Raw genomic sequence first — 18421 nt, 5'->3', positions numbered from 1 at the left:
ACAATAAGTGAAGCGGATCCTGTTTACTACAAAGAAAGGAGCGTCTCTCTTCATGTCGCAGATTTTGTTCACTAAGCGAGATCCACGGTGCTTTCTTGGCCTCTTGAGAAGTCGACGAATCCTTTCTTTCTCTATCATCGACGATCAAGGACGATATTCTTCGTTTTCTCCATTTTCCTCTTTTTCCTCTTTTTAAGACTCATGCTCGCTCGCGATTGTGGTCTTTCTTCGCGCGGAAGGTCGAATATATGGAATCAGGTTTAGCATGATTTTTTTATTGGTTGTCGAAAGATCGCTGCCTTTAATAATTTTTATGATTGCAGCTTTATTATTTAACTTATTTAATGCGAAATAATTTGCGTTATAATATCTTTTATATACAAAATACAAGAAGTCATTCGTAGTTTAATATTTATATCTCGATATATAAATTTTATAGTGTATCCTTCTACATTTTAATACACTCAATTTTTTCTGCGATTTTCTTATTGCCTCTGATTGAAGGGAGACCGTAATTGCATAAATGCATACAAAAAATAGGAATCGAATAATTTTTCCATCACTTTTATCACGGTCATAAAGCCATTTTCAATTAAGAGAGTGTTTATCATGTTATCCTTGGAATTTTATAAATATATCTTTTTATACGGAAGCCTTTATAATTGAATTTAATGATTCTCCACTAACAGTAAAAGCTGCGATTTTTATAACGTGATGCACGAACGTGATAAATGTAAAGTTAACTGCATTCTTGGATGGGTGAGACGAAATTGCGAAACAGGATGAAAAGCTGTTTCGCGTAACGAGGCACGCATGTAAAACGCAAATGGAAAAGTATAGCGGTATTAAGTGTCGAAGTTTGTATCGGAGGGAGAAAGATAGAGAAGAGGGTGGGGTTCGTCTGATCAGTCACGACGAGCTCTCACTTTCTATTGTCCAATCATGCCAAGAAATTGTTCAAGGTGAATTTTATTTAATGCTTCAAATAATGCTTCTTTAGTTGTATTGCAATTAATTTGCCGTTAAAAAAAAAACAGAAGTCGTGTTGTTTAATTTATGATTTCTTTATGATATATCTATATACGAGATTATCATTTCTCGAATTTTCATATAGCAGCTAGGAAGCAGAAACATATGTTTCTAAAAATAAAACGATGTTTCGTGATAACATTAGCATTTGATTTATATAATTGTAAAAAATGTTTAATCCTTTTCGAGCAAATTCTATTTTATTTAACAGCGATAAATAAAGCAGACATCCTTGTTACTTTCCTGTATCGGCAAGCTAGGAATTCAGTACGTAGTACTTCGATACTTCGTAGAATACGAATAGTATTTTGGACAGCGTTGTGTTCGCGAAAAATTATGTATAAAAGAATTTATTAATGTACACAATCAACTATTAATTAAAATATACGAGTTGTTAAATCTTGTTCCCATTCACATCTCTGTAGAGCTCGTCGTTGTTGCCGTAAAGTCTCGGTGAATCGTTGCAATCGACCTGCAGTGCCAAAAATATAATAAAGAGAATTTTAAATCAATTGGAAATAATTATCGCTAAGAACAATATCTATGCCAAATATTTTATATGTATGTGCGTATATACCTTGAACCACCAGTCACAAACGCGAGTCGTTTGACTAAAGACTGTACCATTTGGGCAGAGGAAACTAAACTGACGACCATTTGGCAAACACCAATGCCATACCTTGAATCAAATATCAATATTTATCTTTTTTTTATTCAATCATCAGATGACAACAAATTTTGCGACTATCTTCAAATAAATTTTTTTTCAAATAGATTTTTTTTAAATATTTTTAAACTTGTGAACAAAATAAAATTATATAATAATCTATATTTTTTGAAATTATTTTCGAAATTTATATTTTATATTTAAGATTTCAGAATAATTTGTAAATTACTCGTTCAAGAATGATCTGTTATATGAGCTCTGAGTTTTTTTTTTTCTATATTTATTAATGAGATTAGCAGATAGTAATATGATAATACGCACGTGTGCGCACACACATTTAAATAATCTCGATTATTGAAATGAGACTACGTTCGGTGACCATATGGACACACCTGACATCTGGCTTCGGGATCCGCATAATATCCAGGTAACTTTCCTCCACAGGTAAACGTGAGTCCGAACGGCACCGAGTTGTAAATTGGATAGTCCACGCCAGGTGTGTAACCGTCCACTTGCTGTAATACAATGATTATGCGTGGCATAGATAACCATGATTTTATAAAATTGTTATTAATCCGCTTGAAAATCATTTTTCCGAGAGGGTTAAGCCACTTGTTATTCTAATTTTACTCTGTCGCGCGGTGGTTGCATCATTATTGCATTTGGGTAGCAATTTTCATTGCAAATCTCGATGGTTGCATCAAAACTAACGAAACTTAGCGAAAATAGTGAAACTTGGAGAAGCAATAATCGTAGCCGCCGTTATTGTTTTGTTGGAACAAATAACAATACATTTCAACATGTATCATCTCGACAATGGAATGTGGATACACGCTATAAATTGCACTTCTTCTTTCTTTAACGCGAGCACGCACGAACCATTAAAATTTACGCGCATCATAAATTTCATATAATAAAATCAATTATTTTATTATTAATAACTTGCAATTACAGTAGCAAACATGAAAAAATATACATTCTTCGATTATTGCCTCTTACGTATAATACTACTTGATTTTACAAATCTATTTTACATAAGTTCTGATAAGACTATTACGTGCACCTTTCGGAGTAAATATAATATAGTTAGAAAAATATAATTCTTTTTACGTAATCAATGTCTCTATAATTAATGAACACTATCAAAAATGACAATTAAGAAGCAATCATTCCTTGTGTTTCACCTCGCTTAGAAGGAGGGCGCGATATAGAATCTTTTTCGCAATTGGCCATCAGTCAAAACGAGAAGGAATAAAGAGGCGATTGCAACACACGACGCGCCGGCTCGAGACCCTTCGGTGCGTGCACGTGCCAATGTCTGACCGGAAGTCGGGTTACATTGTTCCTCCCAAGCGGATGCGCATCTCCTCGGCTTTGTATCCGATCTCTTGTTTACGATTTCACGTATATATATGCAGATATATGATCTACATCCCCTCTTTTTATCGAATCTAATAGGTGATTCTAACGTTCGGTAAGAAGATGGCATTAAAAGGATCCATTTTCCTTATACTGTGCTTTTACTTTCAAAATATGTCATGTGCGAAAATTAAAGCATGACATGGCTCGATGAAAAAATAGAAGCATGAATAAAGCAAGATTTATAATTATAAGCTTTTTAGATTTATTATTATTATTATTTTAATGAAAAATATTAAAGTATATATTAGATTTTTTGCGTTTAAATAAAAATTGTATTATTTTATTGCGCTGTAAAATGATATGGTGAAAGATGCATTAGTCGCGTGGAAGTGGGATACTGCGAGCTAAAATTAATTAAGTATCTTATCTTTCCGTTTGTTAACCTCGCGGCATTGAAGCTGCGTTTTATTTCTCGGCTTATTATTTTCTATCCCGATTTTCATCGGTTCCACGGTTGTCATTTCCGGTGAAATATGTCTTCTAATTGCAAGATTGAATACGGCGAATTCGGATATTCGTGTGTTATTCTTTATTTAAATTAATTCTTATATTTAAATTAATTAATGTAGATACTTGATATTTTATTTTAATATTTAAAAAAAAATATACTATATGTCTGAACTCTTTTCCAGAGAAAGATTATTTCCGGTGTTAAGATAAGAAGACCAAATTTTTTCTTTATACGAAATCGAAAGATTAATGTTTATTTAGAAATCTTATTTCTGAGAAATCTTGAATCTTTATCAGAATCTTGAAATGATGAAAGTATTCATGAGATAGAGTGCTTTTGGGTGACTTCGCCTAACGAGGCATTTCGTATACAAGCGAGAAAGCACGTTCGCGTAACACGAGTTAATTAATGAATTACTTAATGTTACCACCTGGAAAAAGATGATGCGTGCAGATATGGTTCACTCGCTGTTATTGTTACGCGATACATCGTGGGAAGCTGCTGATGAAAATAATAATTTGGTGCTTTAATCCACCGTGCTAGTTTTGTAAAAATGGAGTATTTACGAAATACCTTCCCATACATACACACCCTATAATGTCACACATATTGAACAATCATTATTTGAAGATATATAATCTTTTGCGGATTCATAAAAAATACTTGTGCGGTATTATTTATGAATATTGAAGGGGGGGATGATTTGTGTTTCGTAAAGATCGAAAGAATTAAGACAAATTTTAACTTACCGCCATTGTTTGATAGATTATAACCGCGCCGAAAAGCAAAAGAGCACAGAGTACTTGATACCTCGAAATCATCTAAAAAATGCGAAACTTTGGATTACTCAATAATTAACAGAAATAGGAAATATATCAATTTTTTCTTTTGTTCTTTATATATGAGAGAAATTTAAATAGCCAGTATATTTAGATTTTTAATTTTTCTGTCACAGAATTTTAAATCACTACATGGTGGAACATTTTTTGGGATCAAAAAGTTAACGGGAAATGAGATAGAGATTTATCGTCACAGGTGCCTACCTTTTTCGAAAAAGCTGGTCCCCTTAGTCCGCAGTATCGTGCTGCGTGGTGATCATTTATCTTTTCGTGTTCCTTTGCCTTTTTAGTTTTCCGTGCACTGCACTTACTAAATAGTGGTGACTTTATCCGAAGTGCTTTAGGTTCGCAAGACGGCGTTACTTCCAAAGTAATCTTTCTCAAAGGATTGTTCTACGAGGTGGTGGTTTATATATGGCTTTAGACATCGGTCGAGAAAAAGGGGGGGATTCTTGAGAGTCTCTCTTTCTTGGGGCTCCCACATCAGACGAACGGAGAAAGAGAAGATCCCAGAAGGAGGGATGTTCCCCTGTGATGTAGCAGAGATTCTGCTCTTACGCAATCGTCGTCGTCGTCTCGTGGTCTAACACCCGTGAAAATATTCGTAACCATTGTACTTGAACGATTGTAATGCATTTGCTCTTTTTATTATATCTCTTTCGGAATAGAAGAAAGTCTAAGTAATTATGAATATTCTTATTTTTTCACGCATTTGAAATTTTTGCGTACAACTTTGCTAAAGTTTTATTCATAATTATAGAGAAAAAGAGAGATAATTCTCATAATTAATCAATGGGATTTAAATGGGATTCGGTATATGCTTCATTTGATTTTTATTCAATCAAGATGCGTTCAATAAATTAGCTACTTTTTCTTGAGAGTTATACGTTCAATTATCCTGTCTGCTACTTCGAATTGCAAATAACAAATAAGAAAACTGTTGTACTAGTTATAAATATAATTCACGTCAGAAACAAAATCATAGATTAAAATTATGTGGCGATAAAAATTTTGCAATTTTAATTGCCAACTGATGAGAAAGCAACGATATTTTTAGTGAAATTATAAATTGATAGATCAAAAAATAGAGAAAACTTTTGTATTAGATCCAAATTTTTTTATCCCTGTAATATAACATTAAAATTCAACGCTTTTCCACTTCGCTGAAGTATGATTGACGTATCAGTTTGTTACATAAGCAATCGAATATTGTTAGGTTGCACGATTGTATCGTTAATTACTGTTTTGTGCATCTACGATGGAGGGGTTGAGATCACCGCGTCGATTTCTTCGATCAGATAAGATTTTGTTTTTCTTTTTCATTTTAGATTTTTCCGTGAAACGGAAACGCTCGTCGACAGGGCGGACTCCGAAATGATTCGTTCTTATCCTGCAATAGATCCAAGGTTGCGCTGTCGCTCAACACTCACACCGGTTATCCGTCATATCGCGCTTCAACGCGAACCTGAATCTACGTTGTGTCTTTTATCGCCCTTTGAAATTCTCGATCGCACAATAGCGTGATGTGACATATGATTTTTTTTTTGTTTTGGCAACTAACGCTTTCACCCTGGATCACAATGAGCGATAATTATACGCATTTTATTATGCCCCCGCTAACGCCGGCCTTTAATGATCCTTTAATAACCACAGATGTGGACGTCAGTGTGCGCGAACTTACGTGATCTATCGCGATACTGTAATTGCGCGATATAAAGGAGACACAAGAAAATTTCTAAAGTTAATAGTGTAACTTCTAAAGTTCTCTTTTGAGGAAATGAATGCCGCCTCTCTTTTCTTACCTGTGGGACAACGATGACATTTACTATGAGTTTGATGCTTTAACTTCACACGAAAATGTCTTCATGAGCTTATGAAAGATGCGACCTTGAGATACATCGAGGAATTAAGAACCGTAAGTTGCATCTCGCGCGAGGTTCAGTCGTTCATTTGCATTCTTGTTGCGCGAACGCGTCGGCATCTTCCGTTCCAAAACCCTTAATTTTCGAAACACGTTTCATGCCAATTAGCGATGTATAATTGGCGCCTGCGAGCTTTTTCAGATTGACATGCAAACTCAAGGCAACGAGACGCCCGATGACTCACATATCATAGACTGACCTATAGGAATTATTTTTTTTTCTTGAAGCAAAAAAAAATTAAGTTGCAAATTTTTTTTGAGACAGGAGAGAGAGAGAGAGAGAGAGAGAGAGAGAGAGAGAGAGAGATTTATTGATTATTATATATTATAAAAAATATTATATATGTATATATACACAATTTTTTTATAAATTTAATTTAACTCGGGAGAGCTTTTCTTTTCACAGAATAAATTAAACAAATTATGAATAACATATCTTATCAATAATGCATTTTTCACGCCATACGGATAAATTTCTTAATTGCGTGCGACATGCTTCGTCGATTTGATATTAAAACATTGCGTCAATGTGCTGCATTTCAAGAACAACAGGAAACAAGTGCTTGGAGAACGCATCCCTCTCTCCTTACGGCCGATTTCGCACGGATCGTATTACGGTGCGCGTTGCGTGCGGATGCGGAGCGCGGGTGCAGAATGTTGTTCTTAATTAAATTCCGTCTGCTTGTGTTAATTACATATATCGGAGCGATTGCAAAATATACGCGACATCCGTGGGAAGGTCTATATTTATTATTTTTGCGACTTAGCCGTCGCGAACGAAACAACGTTGAGGGAATACCGATTCGTCCGTTCACGAGAGAATGTCTTTTTTATTCTCATTGAATAATTCGTCATTAACGCGTCGTTTACATCGGAAAATGTTCCCGATTTAAATTTACACTAGAATTCGACAACCTATTCGCAGGAATTTAGTGCGAGGAAAATAAAATGCTACAATGAAATTTGCACACGTGACTTATGTAGAAAGTGTTATTTGGTTTTTATAGAAACATAATCATACTGGCAATATTTTATTAGCGATCTTTTAAAATCTTCAAAATTTGATTAGCTTAAAGCTGATTTACATTGGCTTGTAATAATATTTAAAACGCTATATTATGTGTCTGTGAGAGGTAAGATGATTTCAAAGAAACGTTTCACTCTCGTGACATTCTTGAAGCGCCTCAGCATCTTCGCACGACACTCACTGTTCGTCCGATATAATCCCTCGCAATTTCATAACGACTTGACTTCCGAGCATCTTCTTTCCCTGTCGTTGGATACCAACAAAGAAACACGAAAGCTATTCTCACGTTTTTACCGTTCGCCGAGCGAATCAAATAATTCATCACGGATCGAAATGATAGCTTCGAGAGAAGAGTAGAGATTTCATGAAGATTTGTCGATTGTTGACGATAAATTTGATGATATAAAATAAATGAAAATATCATGTAACACGCCGCTATTATGTAATATATTTTAAATTCTCTCGAGAGGAGAAACGAATTCACGGGAGACGGCATTGTTCGCATTAATGGATGCACCGACTACATTAATTGCACGTGTAAATGCTCATTTAATCACAATCTTGCGTATATTTTATTACGTTATGTTGCGCAATGCTATTGTGATTGATTTCCGGAATGAAAGAGAATTGAGAGATGCATGATTGAGATTTGATCGGAAGAGATTATTTTTTGGACACATCTAAGTTTTGTTTCTCGCGACTTAAGTTGCCGACGTTAGTTGCGTAAGATTACCTTTCTGTCGCATGAATTCGATTGTGTTTTACCTTACATAAGCACGAGTAAAGATCATAATGAGAGCGAATGTCGGAAGCGCTTGCCGCACTTTGTTTTGCAATAGAGTTGATGACACCCAATTTTTAGTATCAAGTTTATACCAAAGATTTAACTTTAAATATCAAAATCATTATAATTTATAAAACGGTTATCATTTCTAATGCAACGATTAATCTAAATATTTTATGCAATTTCTCCATTTTCCACGATAATTATTCGAAGTAAGAGACCTTCCGATTTCGAAGCATCTGAAGATTCTGTTTTTTTTTTTGCGTCGCGCGATTACAATTAATCTCTAGCGTCGCTCATGCGTCTTATCGCTCGTGTCAACTTCAGATTTATTACAGGTATTCCGGCCAGCGCATGTCGTGTGTGTATGTGTATACACCTCTATTGAAGCTCGTTCCGTTTTATCAGTAGCGCGACTCCGACCGAACGAACGAACGGCGCGGCGAACGCTCTGTCCCACATTTTCAGTCGCACGTACGCGACAGTGCATACCGCAGGTGCCTGTCAATCGTTTCTCTGCTAGATACATATATCCCGCTCTCGGATTCGCGTAGAAAGATCAGGCAGAACCGCTGCGAGCCTCGTCGTCGACGCGACGATGATGTTTCCGGAAGCGAGGAATTTTTCAGCCGCCACCGCCGTCGTCGTTCACCGCAGGTGCGTCGAACGGTAAGATCGAAATCGAACGATCGCACCTGAGCGGAGTGCACGCCATAGAATCCACCTCGATTTAGAACGTGTGCGCGTGTTACTATGTGTGTACGTGCGTATATATGCGTTTCGTCGATCGTGTCAACCGCCGCGGGAAAGCGAAGGTAAATAGCCGAAGGTACAATTCGCCACCTGCGATACATTTATATGCGAATCCGATCGCTCGTGAATCATAATTGATCGCAGACCGATTCATCGCGATCGCTATAAATCGCTATAAATCCATTCATTTCCTTTCTAACGAATCGCGATTCCTCCGATAAAGTATTCGTTGTGTTTCGTTGCGATTTGTTGCAGCTGATTTCCATCGCTGCGTGCCCGGCGGCGATCGTCGTAATTAGCATGCGGCTATTGTTTAAATTAACGATCGACGGTGCCGCGCTCGGTGTGGCTGTCGTAAATTCCTCGCCCGATAGGTTTCGTCTACTGGTAGCCTCCCGTCTTGTGCAATCGCACGCATCCCTGCGTCGCCGAACGAGTCGCTTCGCGAGGACTAATTGCGTATGTTTTCTGCGTCATGTATTCAACAATGATCTTTGATCGTAAATTTATGACACTTCATGTGTCACAATCGTCGTCTTTATCAAAGGTTGATTGGCCAATCGTGAGATATGATAAAGCATGCAGATAAAATCATGGTAATCTATTATTGTTTGAAAAGAAATAATAACACACACACACACACACACACACACACATACACGTAATAATGTGAAAATAATATTTGATTTGAAAAAATTGAGTTTTTTAAATTTTTGGTCAAAATTCTCATTATAAAGTAGTTTGTGTTTATTAGTGTTTAGCTCGATGATAATATCTTGTTTTTAAAGAGTAATTTTTCAACACTGTTCTTTAGTATTTTTTGATTTCTTTACGTTTCGAATCAAAAAGATTTTAATTGTAAGAAGCTCATGAAGAAAAACAAGTGGAATCGATGACTCTGCTTGAACGTCTCATTTTATTCCCTGACTTGTTTATCACGTTGAGTTTCGTGCGAGTAATGAATGAAGTACCAGCATACACGTACGCAAATAGAAGGACGTCAGATAATTTTTATCAGACACTATATTTTTTCGTAAGTCTTGCTTTATCAAAGATCTTGATATATGTAATAGATGTATATCAAAACATGTGTGATTTTTTTTTTTTTTTAGGAATTTGTGTTGAAACGAGTAGCGATTTAATCGCTATACACGTTACACGACTGTTAGATTTTCCCCCAACGAATTCACAATCCGCTGAATTCCGTTCGAATTCCGTGAGGACGGATGCGTGGCACGCATCGTTGGAGCTCCTTCGTGACACGACCATAATAATTTCCGGTCAGACATCCAGCGGCGCTCGCTTCCGGTTTCCACCCTTCCACGAGCTGCAAATGAAAAGAGGGAATTAGCTGATTTCGCATTGTCAGATATAATCGTCGGCCGCGAATAACGCACCTAAGTTTTTTCGGCGTTGGCGATTTTTTTTACCGCGGAAAATATCGCGCTGATGTTGACGTGGAATGCGCTTCGCCATCGTGACGTACTATATATAGATATTACATAGATAGCGAGATTACTCGTTGTCATCAAAATCTTTTTTATGTTTTATTGCAATTCTTTTTATTACATAAAAGATTAGGAATTTGCAAGGTCGGATGTAACGGAAATCTAGGAGAAACCGTAATAACGAGCAGCGATTCTATTTCATCTGCTAACGCTACCGTTATCGGGCAAATCCCGAACCTTCTCTCTTGCATCTCATATTATGCACTTGCACGGACTGCGACGTGCTGATCGATTATCGATGTCTTTCAATTTCTCGATTCTACGCACGAGCGTTAACGTGTAAATGTCAGTTTTACGCGATCTCGATTTTCTCGTATCAACTTGCGAATATTTTTTAGAAAGACCTTTCTTTCGGTTTTTAGCAGACACCCGTTAAGTAGTAGATCGTATTCACAGTTTTGCTATTGTACGCGGGTGTAATTCGACGACAGGTGTACGGACGCGGCTATGTACAGGGTGTCCCATTTCGCTTTTGCACACATTTTCTTTCTGAATTAGAATTACTTTTTTTTCTTCAAGATGCACAAATAATCCGTCAAATTCTAAGTACAATTCTGAATAACAATTCTTCTGCAGTAAAAGTATTTTTCTTTTAGCATATATTTATAATTTTTGCCAGCTATAAAATTATGTTTTACAAAAAAAAAGAACAAGATTTATATATAATTTTTTATTTATATATTCAATAATATTTATTGAATTTTATAATGTAATATGACTTGTTTGTGCGTTTACGGCGATTGTTATTTTGTTCGTGTCATTTATTAGTTTAGATATTTATTAATTTCGAGTCTCTATTTTTGCGTATCAAGAATTTTATTGCACACTCTCCAAAATAATGTTCGTATATTGGATCTCTAAATAATAAACACGAAACCGAACAACCGAAACACGCCACACCTGTGCAACGAACGGAATACATTAATGAATCCTTCTTCACCTGACTATCGGTCACCTGAGTCACTTCCTGTCGGCTCTGAAAAGCCTCCCCCTCTCCTCGGTAAAATTTAAAATCGCCGATACAATTGCGTCCCGCGCATCCGCTGTCGAGATGTAATCACAGAACGAAAACCTGTCATTGTCGTTGCGCGTTTACAGAGAACAGCGAAAGTTAAAACAGTGAACGTCTGTCTGTCGTATAATTCCTTCATATTTATTCGTACCTATTTGTGATTTAATAAATATAAAATTCACGATTGTATAAATTAATATCAAATATAAATTAATATCAAATATGTAAAAATATATGACTGTGTCAAAGAATATGGGAATTCAAAGAAGAAAAGAAAGAATATATAATTATTATTGAAAGCTGCAACAAGTGTAATTAGAAAAACGGTTGTATAATTACATTCTTATTAATTTTTTATCGCGTCAATAACATAGTAAATAAAAGTTTTCTCTTCGAATGATTGCACTATAAATAGCACAAATATACGGTTCGGTGAAGTGGAAGAAAGGAAGATAAAAGCTTGGTAGAAGCAGGCCGATGCAAGGTGCAACACGTGCTGCTCGACAGCTGTTTTCCGGTTGAAATTCAGACGTTAAGTCCAATTTTAATTTCGCGCCCGGGCGCATCTTTAAATAGCAATAATTACAATATGACAGGGGGTGAATCTCCCACGTCTGTCATAGACTCGCAGTGTCATTCATCGAAATTCACGGTTTATTCGCGTTTATGAAAGTCGCATTTCGAGATACACGCAGGAGGAAGTAAATCATCATAAGAATTACAGATGTCTTGTTTCGTATTTATTGTTCAACGATCGTAAGAGCTTTGAACAGCGCAAGGGAATAATGCATTCCGGATCGATGAATATTATTTGCAGATAGTCCGTTATTCCTGTCCAATGTAAGAAAGGAGGAAAAGAAAAGACAAAAGGAGAAACGGAGGAAGCGATAAATTTCGCGTTAACCACCAAGCTGATTTAACTGATCGTCATGGAAAACGAGGACTTTGGTTTCGCGAGAAGGTCCGATAACGTTCTGAGAATGATTCACACTGTTAGCAATGAACAAATGCACGACAATAATACAATTCGTAACGACGAGCAACGAATCTGTTCTTCATCTAAGGTTGGTTTTTTATTTGCGCAAAGAATTGCTGTTTTGCTAAAAAAAAAAAAAAAATAAAAAATAAAAAATAAAGATTTCAATAAAAAAAAAAAAATCATAAAATGAAATGTCTTTTTGCGCCTCATTTTTACCGCGCTCCGGCTCTCATTTGTCCCGTTTCTCATCTTATAATCTTTTGGCTCATTCAGTTTCATATAAATTATTTATGATCACAGCTTTAGTACAATTAAAATATTCCTAATATTAATATCAACAAAGAAGACTAAAGAGTCTTATAAAACGTAATTGTATCTTTGAGATAGTCAAAAATTGCTAAAGTAATGCGTATGTATTTGAATAACGAAAACAACTAGGGATTCTCATAAAATGCATGACAAAGTGCATAAAATTCGGGCTGTAAGACGCGTGTTGTGAAAATACGAAAATAGATTGACGTCTATACAGCTTGATAAAATGCCATTAGACGTCGGAAGTCGGTGGTGGTGGATCAACGACTTCAGCGCCTCCGATCAGGGCCGGAAGCGAGGGTCGTGAACGCGCCTCAACCGCCGCCGGCTCAGTCGTTCCCGACACGCCGAACATACCGAACGTGGTGGAGTATCATCTTAAAGTCAAGCCTAGATCAACGACGAGACACTGCCGGCACGATAACATTCCTGTGAGTAGTGCTTGAGATTTTTTCGCGGAGAGCGGAGGTAAAAAAAACGTGCTTCAGAATCACAAAAGCTGCGACAAGGTCGATCTGCTATTTTTATTTAATGTCGTTGTTAATTAAAATGTATGCCAAGAATGCCAAAATTATCACCTCAAATTATCTCGTAATCTTATCATTTTAAGTATGTTTCATTTCTTCGTCATTGATATCGATTAATGCGACGTTCTCGCATTAATTAAATTTTTTTTTTATCTAATTTATCTAATAATCTAATAAATTAATTTTTATTATTTTTTTATACTTAGGAATTCAGTTACATTACTAAATAAGAATAGAGATCGTTTTTGTGTATTATTTCATAATCGGTTTTAAATTAGTCTTGGGTTGCACATTAAAAGATATAAATTTGTAATAGAGGGACCAGTCTTTGGAAGAAATGAAGAAGGAGAAGATTCCGGTATCCTTCGATGATAAGAAGAAAGATTTTGTATCAAAGCTATCGCGTTTGTCCATCGACAATAATGTCTTTGAAGGATCCACCGATCTGCCGCAAGTGTTTCAGGTATAGTTCTTAAGCAGGAGTCCTTAAACCTTATGTGAAAGTCTAGCGTTAATATTTCTTCTCTATACTTGCTTCAGTAAAATACGGATAGTCGAGACTGTTGAGATTTAATCACTGCAATACATATAAATTGAGCGATATAAACATTCTTGTAAAATATATATTTTTCTTTATTTTATTTATAATAAAAATAATAATTAAAAACATCATAAAAGAAGAATTTTTTAATGCAAAATTTTTTAGTGTTTTTATCAATTAATTGTTTAAAATCTTTGCAAAGATTTTTTTTCCCGAAATGTCTTTATGATTAGTGTTTACTGGAGGCTATTGTGTTAGAAGAAAATATTAAATTATGTTAGAAGAAAATATTAAAAGGGCACAGGTCCTTAAAAAGTCCGTTAAATGTCTGAGACTTTAGGCGGATGGTTTTCAGGTGAAATATTTGGGATCCCACGATGCAAGAGGCCTCTGGGGCATCAAGCATACGAGAAGGCCCGTCGATAATATGGTTTCTGCTGCAAAGGCCTTGCCGACTAACACAATGCTTCCTCTTATCAAACTGGTGGTCTCTCAGGAAGGAGTTACCTTGCTGCCGATAGATAAGAGGAAGCAGGATGCCAATTCCAGGATGTATCCTATCGAGACGATCTCCTATGGTGTGCAAGATCTCATTTACACTAGGGTTTTCTCTATGATTGTTGTTCGCGAAACGGAGAACTTCCGAAGGATCTCGCCGTTTGAGTGTCACGGTTTTGTTTGCGAGTCCAAGTATTATGCAAGGCAATTAACATACGCTCTCGCAACAGCCTTTGAAATGTACTCTAAAACCGTGAAGGCTCAGGAGAAACTGGCCGAAGTTACCGGGAATAACACCGCCAGAAAGAGATTCGCGATCGATCTGAGAAGTCCCGAAGAAATCGAAGCGGATCTTACGATGGATTCCGAGGCGTAGCTTGAAAAGTCTGTCTGTTATTTAATGGACTAAAATATGAATAAGTTTGAATTTTTAGTCAGAAAATTTTGGGGAATCTTTGATCTACGTAAAAAGAGTTGAAAAAGAATTCAATGTAAATCTGTGGAATTGAAATCGTCTTCGAAAAATTCGGTTTAGTTTTAACGCAATATAGAATAAGTAATTATTTTATAATCCGAAAAATATTTTTTGAAAAGAACAATACACACGCACACAGACACACACACACACACATACACACAGGATAAAAAATATAGAAATGTTAGATTTTCAAATAAATATCACTATTTCTTTTGTTGCAGAAGAATGCATTTATATTAAGTTACTAATTATTTTCTTTTAAATACTCTGTACAGTTTTATAACGCTTTTATAATGTTAATGTTTTTATTACGCTTGTTGTTTAAAAAATTTACATAAAACTATATATTTTTTACAATGAAAGCATTAATTTTACGACGCACATACACACACACACACACATACATAATAAAAAGAAGATTTAATATATATTTTTTATTGCATGGAAGATTTATTGAAGAGAATACGTATTTAGTAATTATATATTTTTAATACTAATATAAAAAAGCTTTTTAATAAGTTTATATGTAAATATTCGTAGATACAATTAGACTCATTATATTAAGTAAATAATTGTATATATTAAGTGCAACATTTTTTACTAATATCTCGAGCGTAACACTTCTATTTAATATATATTAACTTGTTCGAAGAGAGATAATTCGTTACATTATGAAAAATCATGTCTTAACTTATACATCTTTTTTAATATGGACGCAGACGTTTTGGATTTATATTTGTTTATTTACTTTTCTAAATTGTATTTATATGTACATTACGGAATCGGTATTCCAATACAAAAACAAGAAATATTTATCGTTAGAGTGTTGTTATGTGGATATGAGTGTTCTTGTACAATTGTTGCTTATTTTATTATTTTATCGGCATTGTGAAAAGCTAGAGATAGGCTTCGCCTATCTGAGATGATAGCTAGATATCCAAAGATATCGAATAGAAAAAAATGGAACGCGCGGGAGTTGTGGATGATGTTTCAAGCGTCGCGACTTGTGCGATTTCACGAAAATTTTACGACGATGATCGATGAATCGGACGACGATTTTGGATTTACTTCTTAGCCGTTTTACGTGTGCATGTGTGTTTCTAGTTTAAGTTCAATATTTCAAAACTACATTCTAATACGCGCGAAAGCTATATATATATATAAGCAACAGGAAATTTTCTGTTATTATTTAATGCGTTTTTATATTTTTTAGTTATTTTATACTAAGTTCACAAGAGACCAATATCGACACATATCAATGTAAATATGTTGTGTTGTCAGCAACACTTTCTTATCGCCGTGTATATATTGCTTTATTTCAATTAGTAAGTTTTTCTTTTTTTATTACGTTTGCGAGACTATCCCGTCACGATTCTTGTGCACTTTAGGCTTGGGACATTCGTGTAACGCTTTTTCTTGTATAATCATGGTCTTGTACTCTAGATATCAGTATTAAACGATTATATTTGTTGGCCTTTTACTTATTATTATATATTATTAATAATAAAAAAAAAAATCTTTATAAAAAAACTTTCCTAGACAATAATTATCGAATAAGTGCTTCGTCGTTATTCTTGTTTTTGCAAATACAAATATAAGAAAAAGCTATTATCCTTTTTGCATCTTTTATTTTATTGGATTAATAATTACAAGTATAAGATTACAAATATAAGCGTTTAATTTTTTTGCACATAATTACGTAATATACGATTTATTCTACTCGTGTTCGTACTGTACATAAATTTTATTTTACATACCCGTAATTATGTTACATTTTACATTGACAATAATTTAAATTTTAGCTCTACGTATTTGCTATTATGTGCGTTCTTACAAAGATGATAAGCGATTTATAAGCGATTATCTTAAAGATTAAATGAGCATTTAGTCAATCTCGATCAGGGCAAGCTAAAATTTGTTTTATTCTTAAGCTGAGATGTTGGCTAGCTGTAATTACAATATTTTATAGAACATTTCCTTTCAAATGAGAGAAAAGATGCATTCTTTTTAATTACGTCGGAACAATCTTTCTCGATCTAGCAATCTAGAATTTTTCGAAAATGATTTTTTTGACACCGTTTCCAATTCAGAAGTCTTCGTGGTGTTTTCCTTTCCTCGTTCTTGATCTGCCTCCTCTTCCTCTTCCACTTCCTTGCCAATCTCCTCGTTCAAAACGTAATATTTCTCCGATTCCTCGCATGGTATCGAACTTTCTGTCCGTGTACATACAAATGTCGCCTGTAAATCGAAAGTAAGAGATATTTTACAATATTAATAATGTCTTTGTGATTTTGAACAAACAGATCAGCAAATAAATAGCCATTGTTTAACATCAACATTTTTCGATTTTTTTTTTTTTTGTTCTGAAAATACATGAGGAAACTATTACGAAAAGCAAATATTAGTTTACTTGATTGAAAACTGTCTCGGCGGGGCAAATAAAACTCCATCTAATTGAGCCCCTAGTTTGCGGTAAGCACACGTGGAACACTTGACATTCATTCTCCAGGTCGGCGTAGTATCCATAAACTCTATTCTCACAGGAAAACGTGTCGACAATATTGTCGCGGATGAGCGTGGCGTTGTCGGGAAGCAGCAAGCCACCAGTTGCTGGTTGCTAGAAAATTTTATTGCAAAATTTGGCTTTTTCTGTGAAATTGGAATCTCGAAGAATTGCGATACGGAATGACGCAGAAATCGATTTAAAAGTTTAAAAACCTTGAACACTGGAGTGGGTCTCTTCGATTTTGATTGCTGAGGCAAACTCAGAACTATCGCAATAAAACCGAGAAACAACACGGCGAGGAGCTTCTCTCGCATCATAATTTTAACGAGGTATGAAATACGCGTCTTTGTATGTTATTTCTTCGAGTGACGACGGTTTCTTGGTCACTGCGGTTAGTTCCCTCGGCGAATGTGACGTTTTATTGGAGCTCTCTTTGAGGATCTTGAGAAGACTGATGATGTGATCTGCAGAAGGGTATTATATAGCGAACTGCTGTAAGGATTTTGAATATTGTATGAATGGCATTCTTGGTAAATTGAAATCAGTAAGTTTAGCACGTTTTGTCTGCCAATGACCATCGTCAGACGTCCACATCAACCTCGAAGGCCCGATGCAAATGCTTACTGCTTGATGTGCTCATTTGGCAATTTTCATTTATTTTATTCTTGAAGATATGCAATGAATACTTTCTTGCATCACGCAATTTTGCTTGCTTAAATACATATAACACGAAAGTATATTTTTTAATTTATTGACCTTTAAATTGTTTATTTTCAATCTGTTATCAAAATTAACTGAACAACCATGCATGGAAGTTAGAAAAATGTGCATGTGAATGCTTTTTACGTTGAATTATCATGCATAATAATATCTTGTTGCATTTTTCTGTTTATGAAAATTGTCTCAAACAAAAAAATAATTTCTGCTCATGAAAAAATATTATCTACGATACATTAAATAACGACAATTGATAATCTATCGAAACATTAAGCAGACTGACGAGTCCTTCTGCTGAAAAAGGATTTTATTTTCGAAAAGAATAAAATACATTGAATTGTCTATGAGGACTCCAAAAAGACACTCTCGAAGGCCAGATATAAATTACATGCGTTGAAAATAAATGTGCTGGAAGACACCGAAACGCTTCAAATTTTCACGTAACTCTCA

At 35.2% G+C, this 18421-nt stretch overlaps 3 protein-coding genes across 6 annotated transcripts; 1 reads left to right on the top strand and 2 right to left on the bottom strand.

Annotated features, from left to right (window-relative positions):
• Positions 1-1210: 1210 nt before the first annotated feature.
• On the bottom strand, positions 1211-4780 carry LOC126859394 (U-scoloptoxin(01)-Cw1a-like). The gene is made up of 5 exons (XM_050610675.1): positions 4613-4780; positions 4319-4390; positions 2089-2211; positions 1607-1708; positions 1211-1501 (listed from the first exon to the last, which is right to left on the bottom strand). The coding sequence occupies exons 2-5, from the start codon at positions 4388-4390 to the stop codon at positions 1424-1426; spliced, it is 375 nt and encodes a 124-aa protein (XP_050466632.1). The 5' UTR covers positions 4613-4780; the 3' UTR covers positions 1211-1423.
• Positions 4781-8539: 3759 nt separating this feature from the next.
• LOC126859385 (uncharacterized) lies at positions 8540-16228 on the top strand. Of its 4 annotated transcripts, none has more exons than XM_050610665.1 (5): positions 8540-8797; positions 12231-12477; positions 12941-13135; positions 13548-13694; positions 14128-16228. In XM_050610665.1, the coding sequence occupies exons 2-5, from the start codon at positions 12343-12345 to the stop codon at positions 14644-14646; spliced, it is 996 nt and encodes a 331-aa protein (XP_050466622.1). In that variant the 5' UTR covers positions 8540-8797; positions 12231-12342; the 3' UTR covers positions 14647-16228. The 4 variants fall into 4 exon arrangements, with proteins under 4 accessions (XP_050466622.1, XP_050466621.1, XP_050466619.1 ...); XM_050610664.1 differs by having other exon boundaries at positions 8541-8809; XM_050610662.1 differs by having other exon boundaries at positions 8541-8955.
• On the bottom strand, positions 15661-17663 carry LOC126859391 (uncharacterized). The gene is made up of 3 exons (XM_050610672.1): positions 17467-17663; positions 17159-17365; positions 15661-16986 (listed from the first exon to the last, which is right to left on the bottom strand). The coding sequence occupies exons 1-3, from the start codon at positions 17569-17571 to the stop codon at positions 16756-16758; spliced, it is 543 nt and encodes a 180-aa protein (XP_050466629.1). The 5' UTR covers positions 17572-17663; the 3' UTR covers positions 15661-16755.
• Between the last annotated feature and the right edge of the window lie 758 nt (positions 17664-18421).

This window comes from Cataglyphis hispanica, chromosome 3, assembly GCF_021464435.1.
Source record: "Cataglyphis hispanica isolate Lineage 1 chromosome 3, ULB_Chis1_1.0, whole genome shotgun sequence".
NCBI lineage: Eukaryota > Metazoa > Arthropoda > Insecta > Hymenoptera > Formicidae > Cataglyphis > Cataglyphis hispanica.
The sequence above is the reverse complement of the archived record's forward strand: the minus strand, read 5'-3'. Positions and strand labels throughout refer to the sequence as shown.

Excerpts from the sequence above, each read along its gene's own strand:
- LOC126859391 (XM_050610672.1), bottom strand. The coding sequence starts at position 17,571 with ATGATGCGAGAGAAGCTCCTCGCCGTGTTGTTTCTCGGTTTTATTGCG. Across the intron at positions 17,366-17,466 it reads GACCCACTCCAGTGTTCAAG|CAACCAGCAACTGGTGGCTT; the intron begins GTTTTTAAACTT and ends AAAATTTTCTAG. Across the intron at positions 16,987-17,158 it reads CCGAGACAGTTTTCAATCAA|GCGACATTTGTATGTACACG; the intron begins GTAAACTAATAT and ends TTCGATTTACAG.
- LOC126859385 (XM_050610665.1), top strand. The coding sequence starts at position 12,343 with ATGGAAAACGAGGACTTTGGTTTCGCGAGAAGGTCCGATAACGTTCTG. Across the intron at positions 13,136-13,547 it reads GCCGGCACGATAACATTCCT|AGGGACCAGTCTTTGGAAGA; the intron begins GTGAGTAGTGCT and ends AATTTGTAATAG. Across the intron at positions 13,695-14,127 it reads ATCTGCCGCAAGTGTTTCAG|GTGAAATATTTGGGATCCCA; the intron begins GTATAGTTCTTA and ends GATGGTTTTCAG.
- LOC126859394 (XM_050610675.1), bottom strand. The coding sequence starts at position 4,390 with ATGATTTCGAGGTATCAAGTACTCTGTGCTCTTTTGCTTTTCGGCGCG. Across the intron at positions 2,212-4,318 it reads TAATCTATCAAACAATGGCG|CAAGTGGACGGTTACACACC; the intron begins GTAAGTTAAAAT and ends ATTGTATTACAG. Across the intron at positions 1,709-2,088 it reads ATCCCGAAGCCAGATGTCAG|GTATGGCATTGGTGTTTGCC; the intron begins GTGTGTCCATAT and ends ATTTGATTCAAG.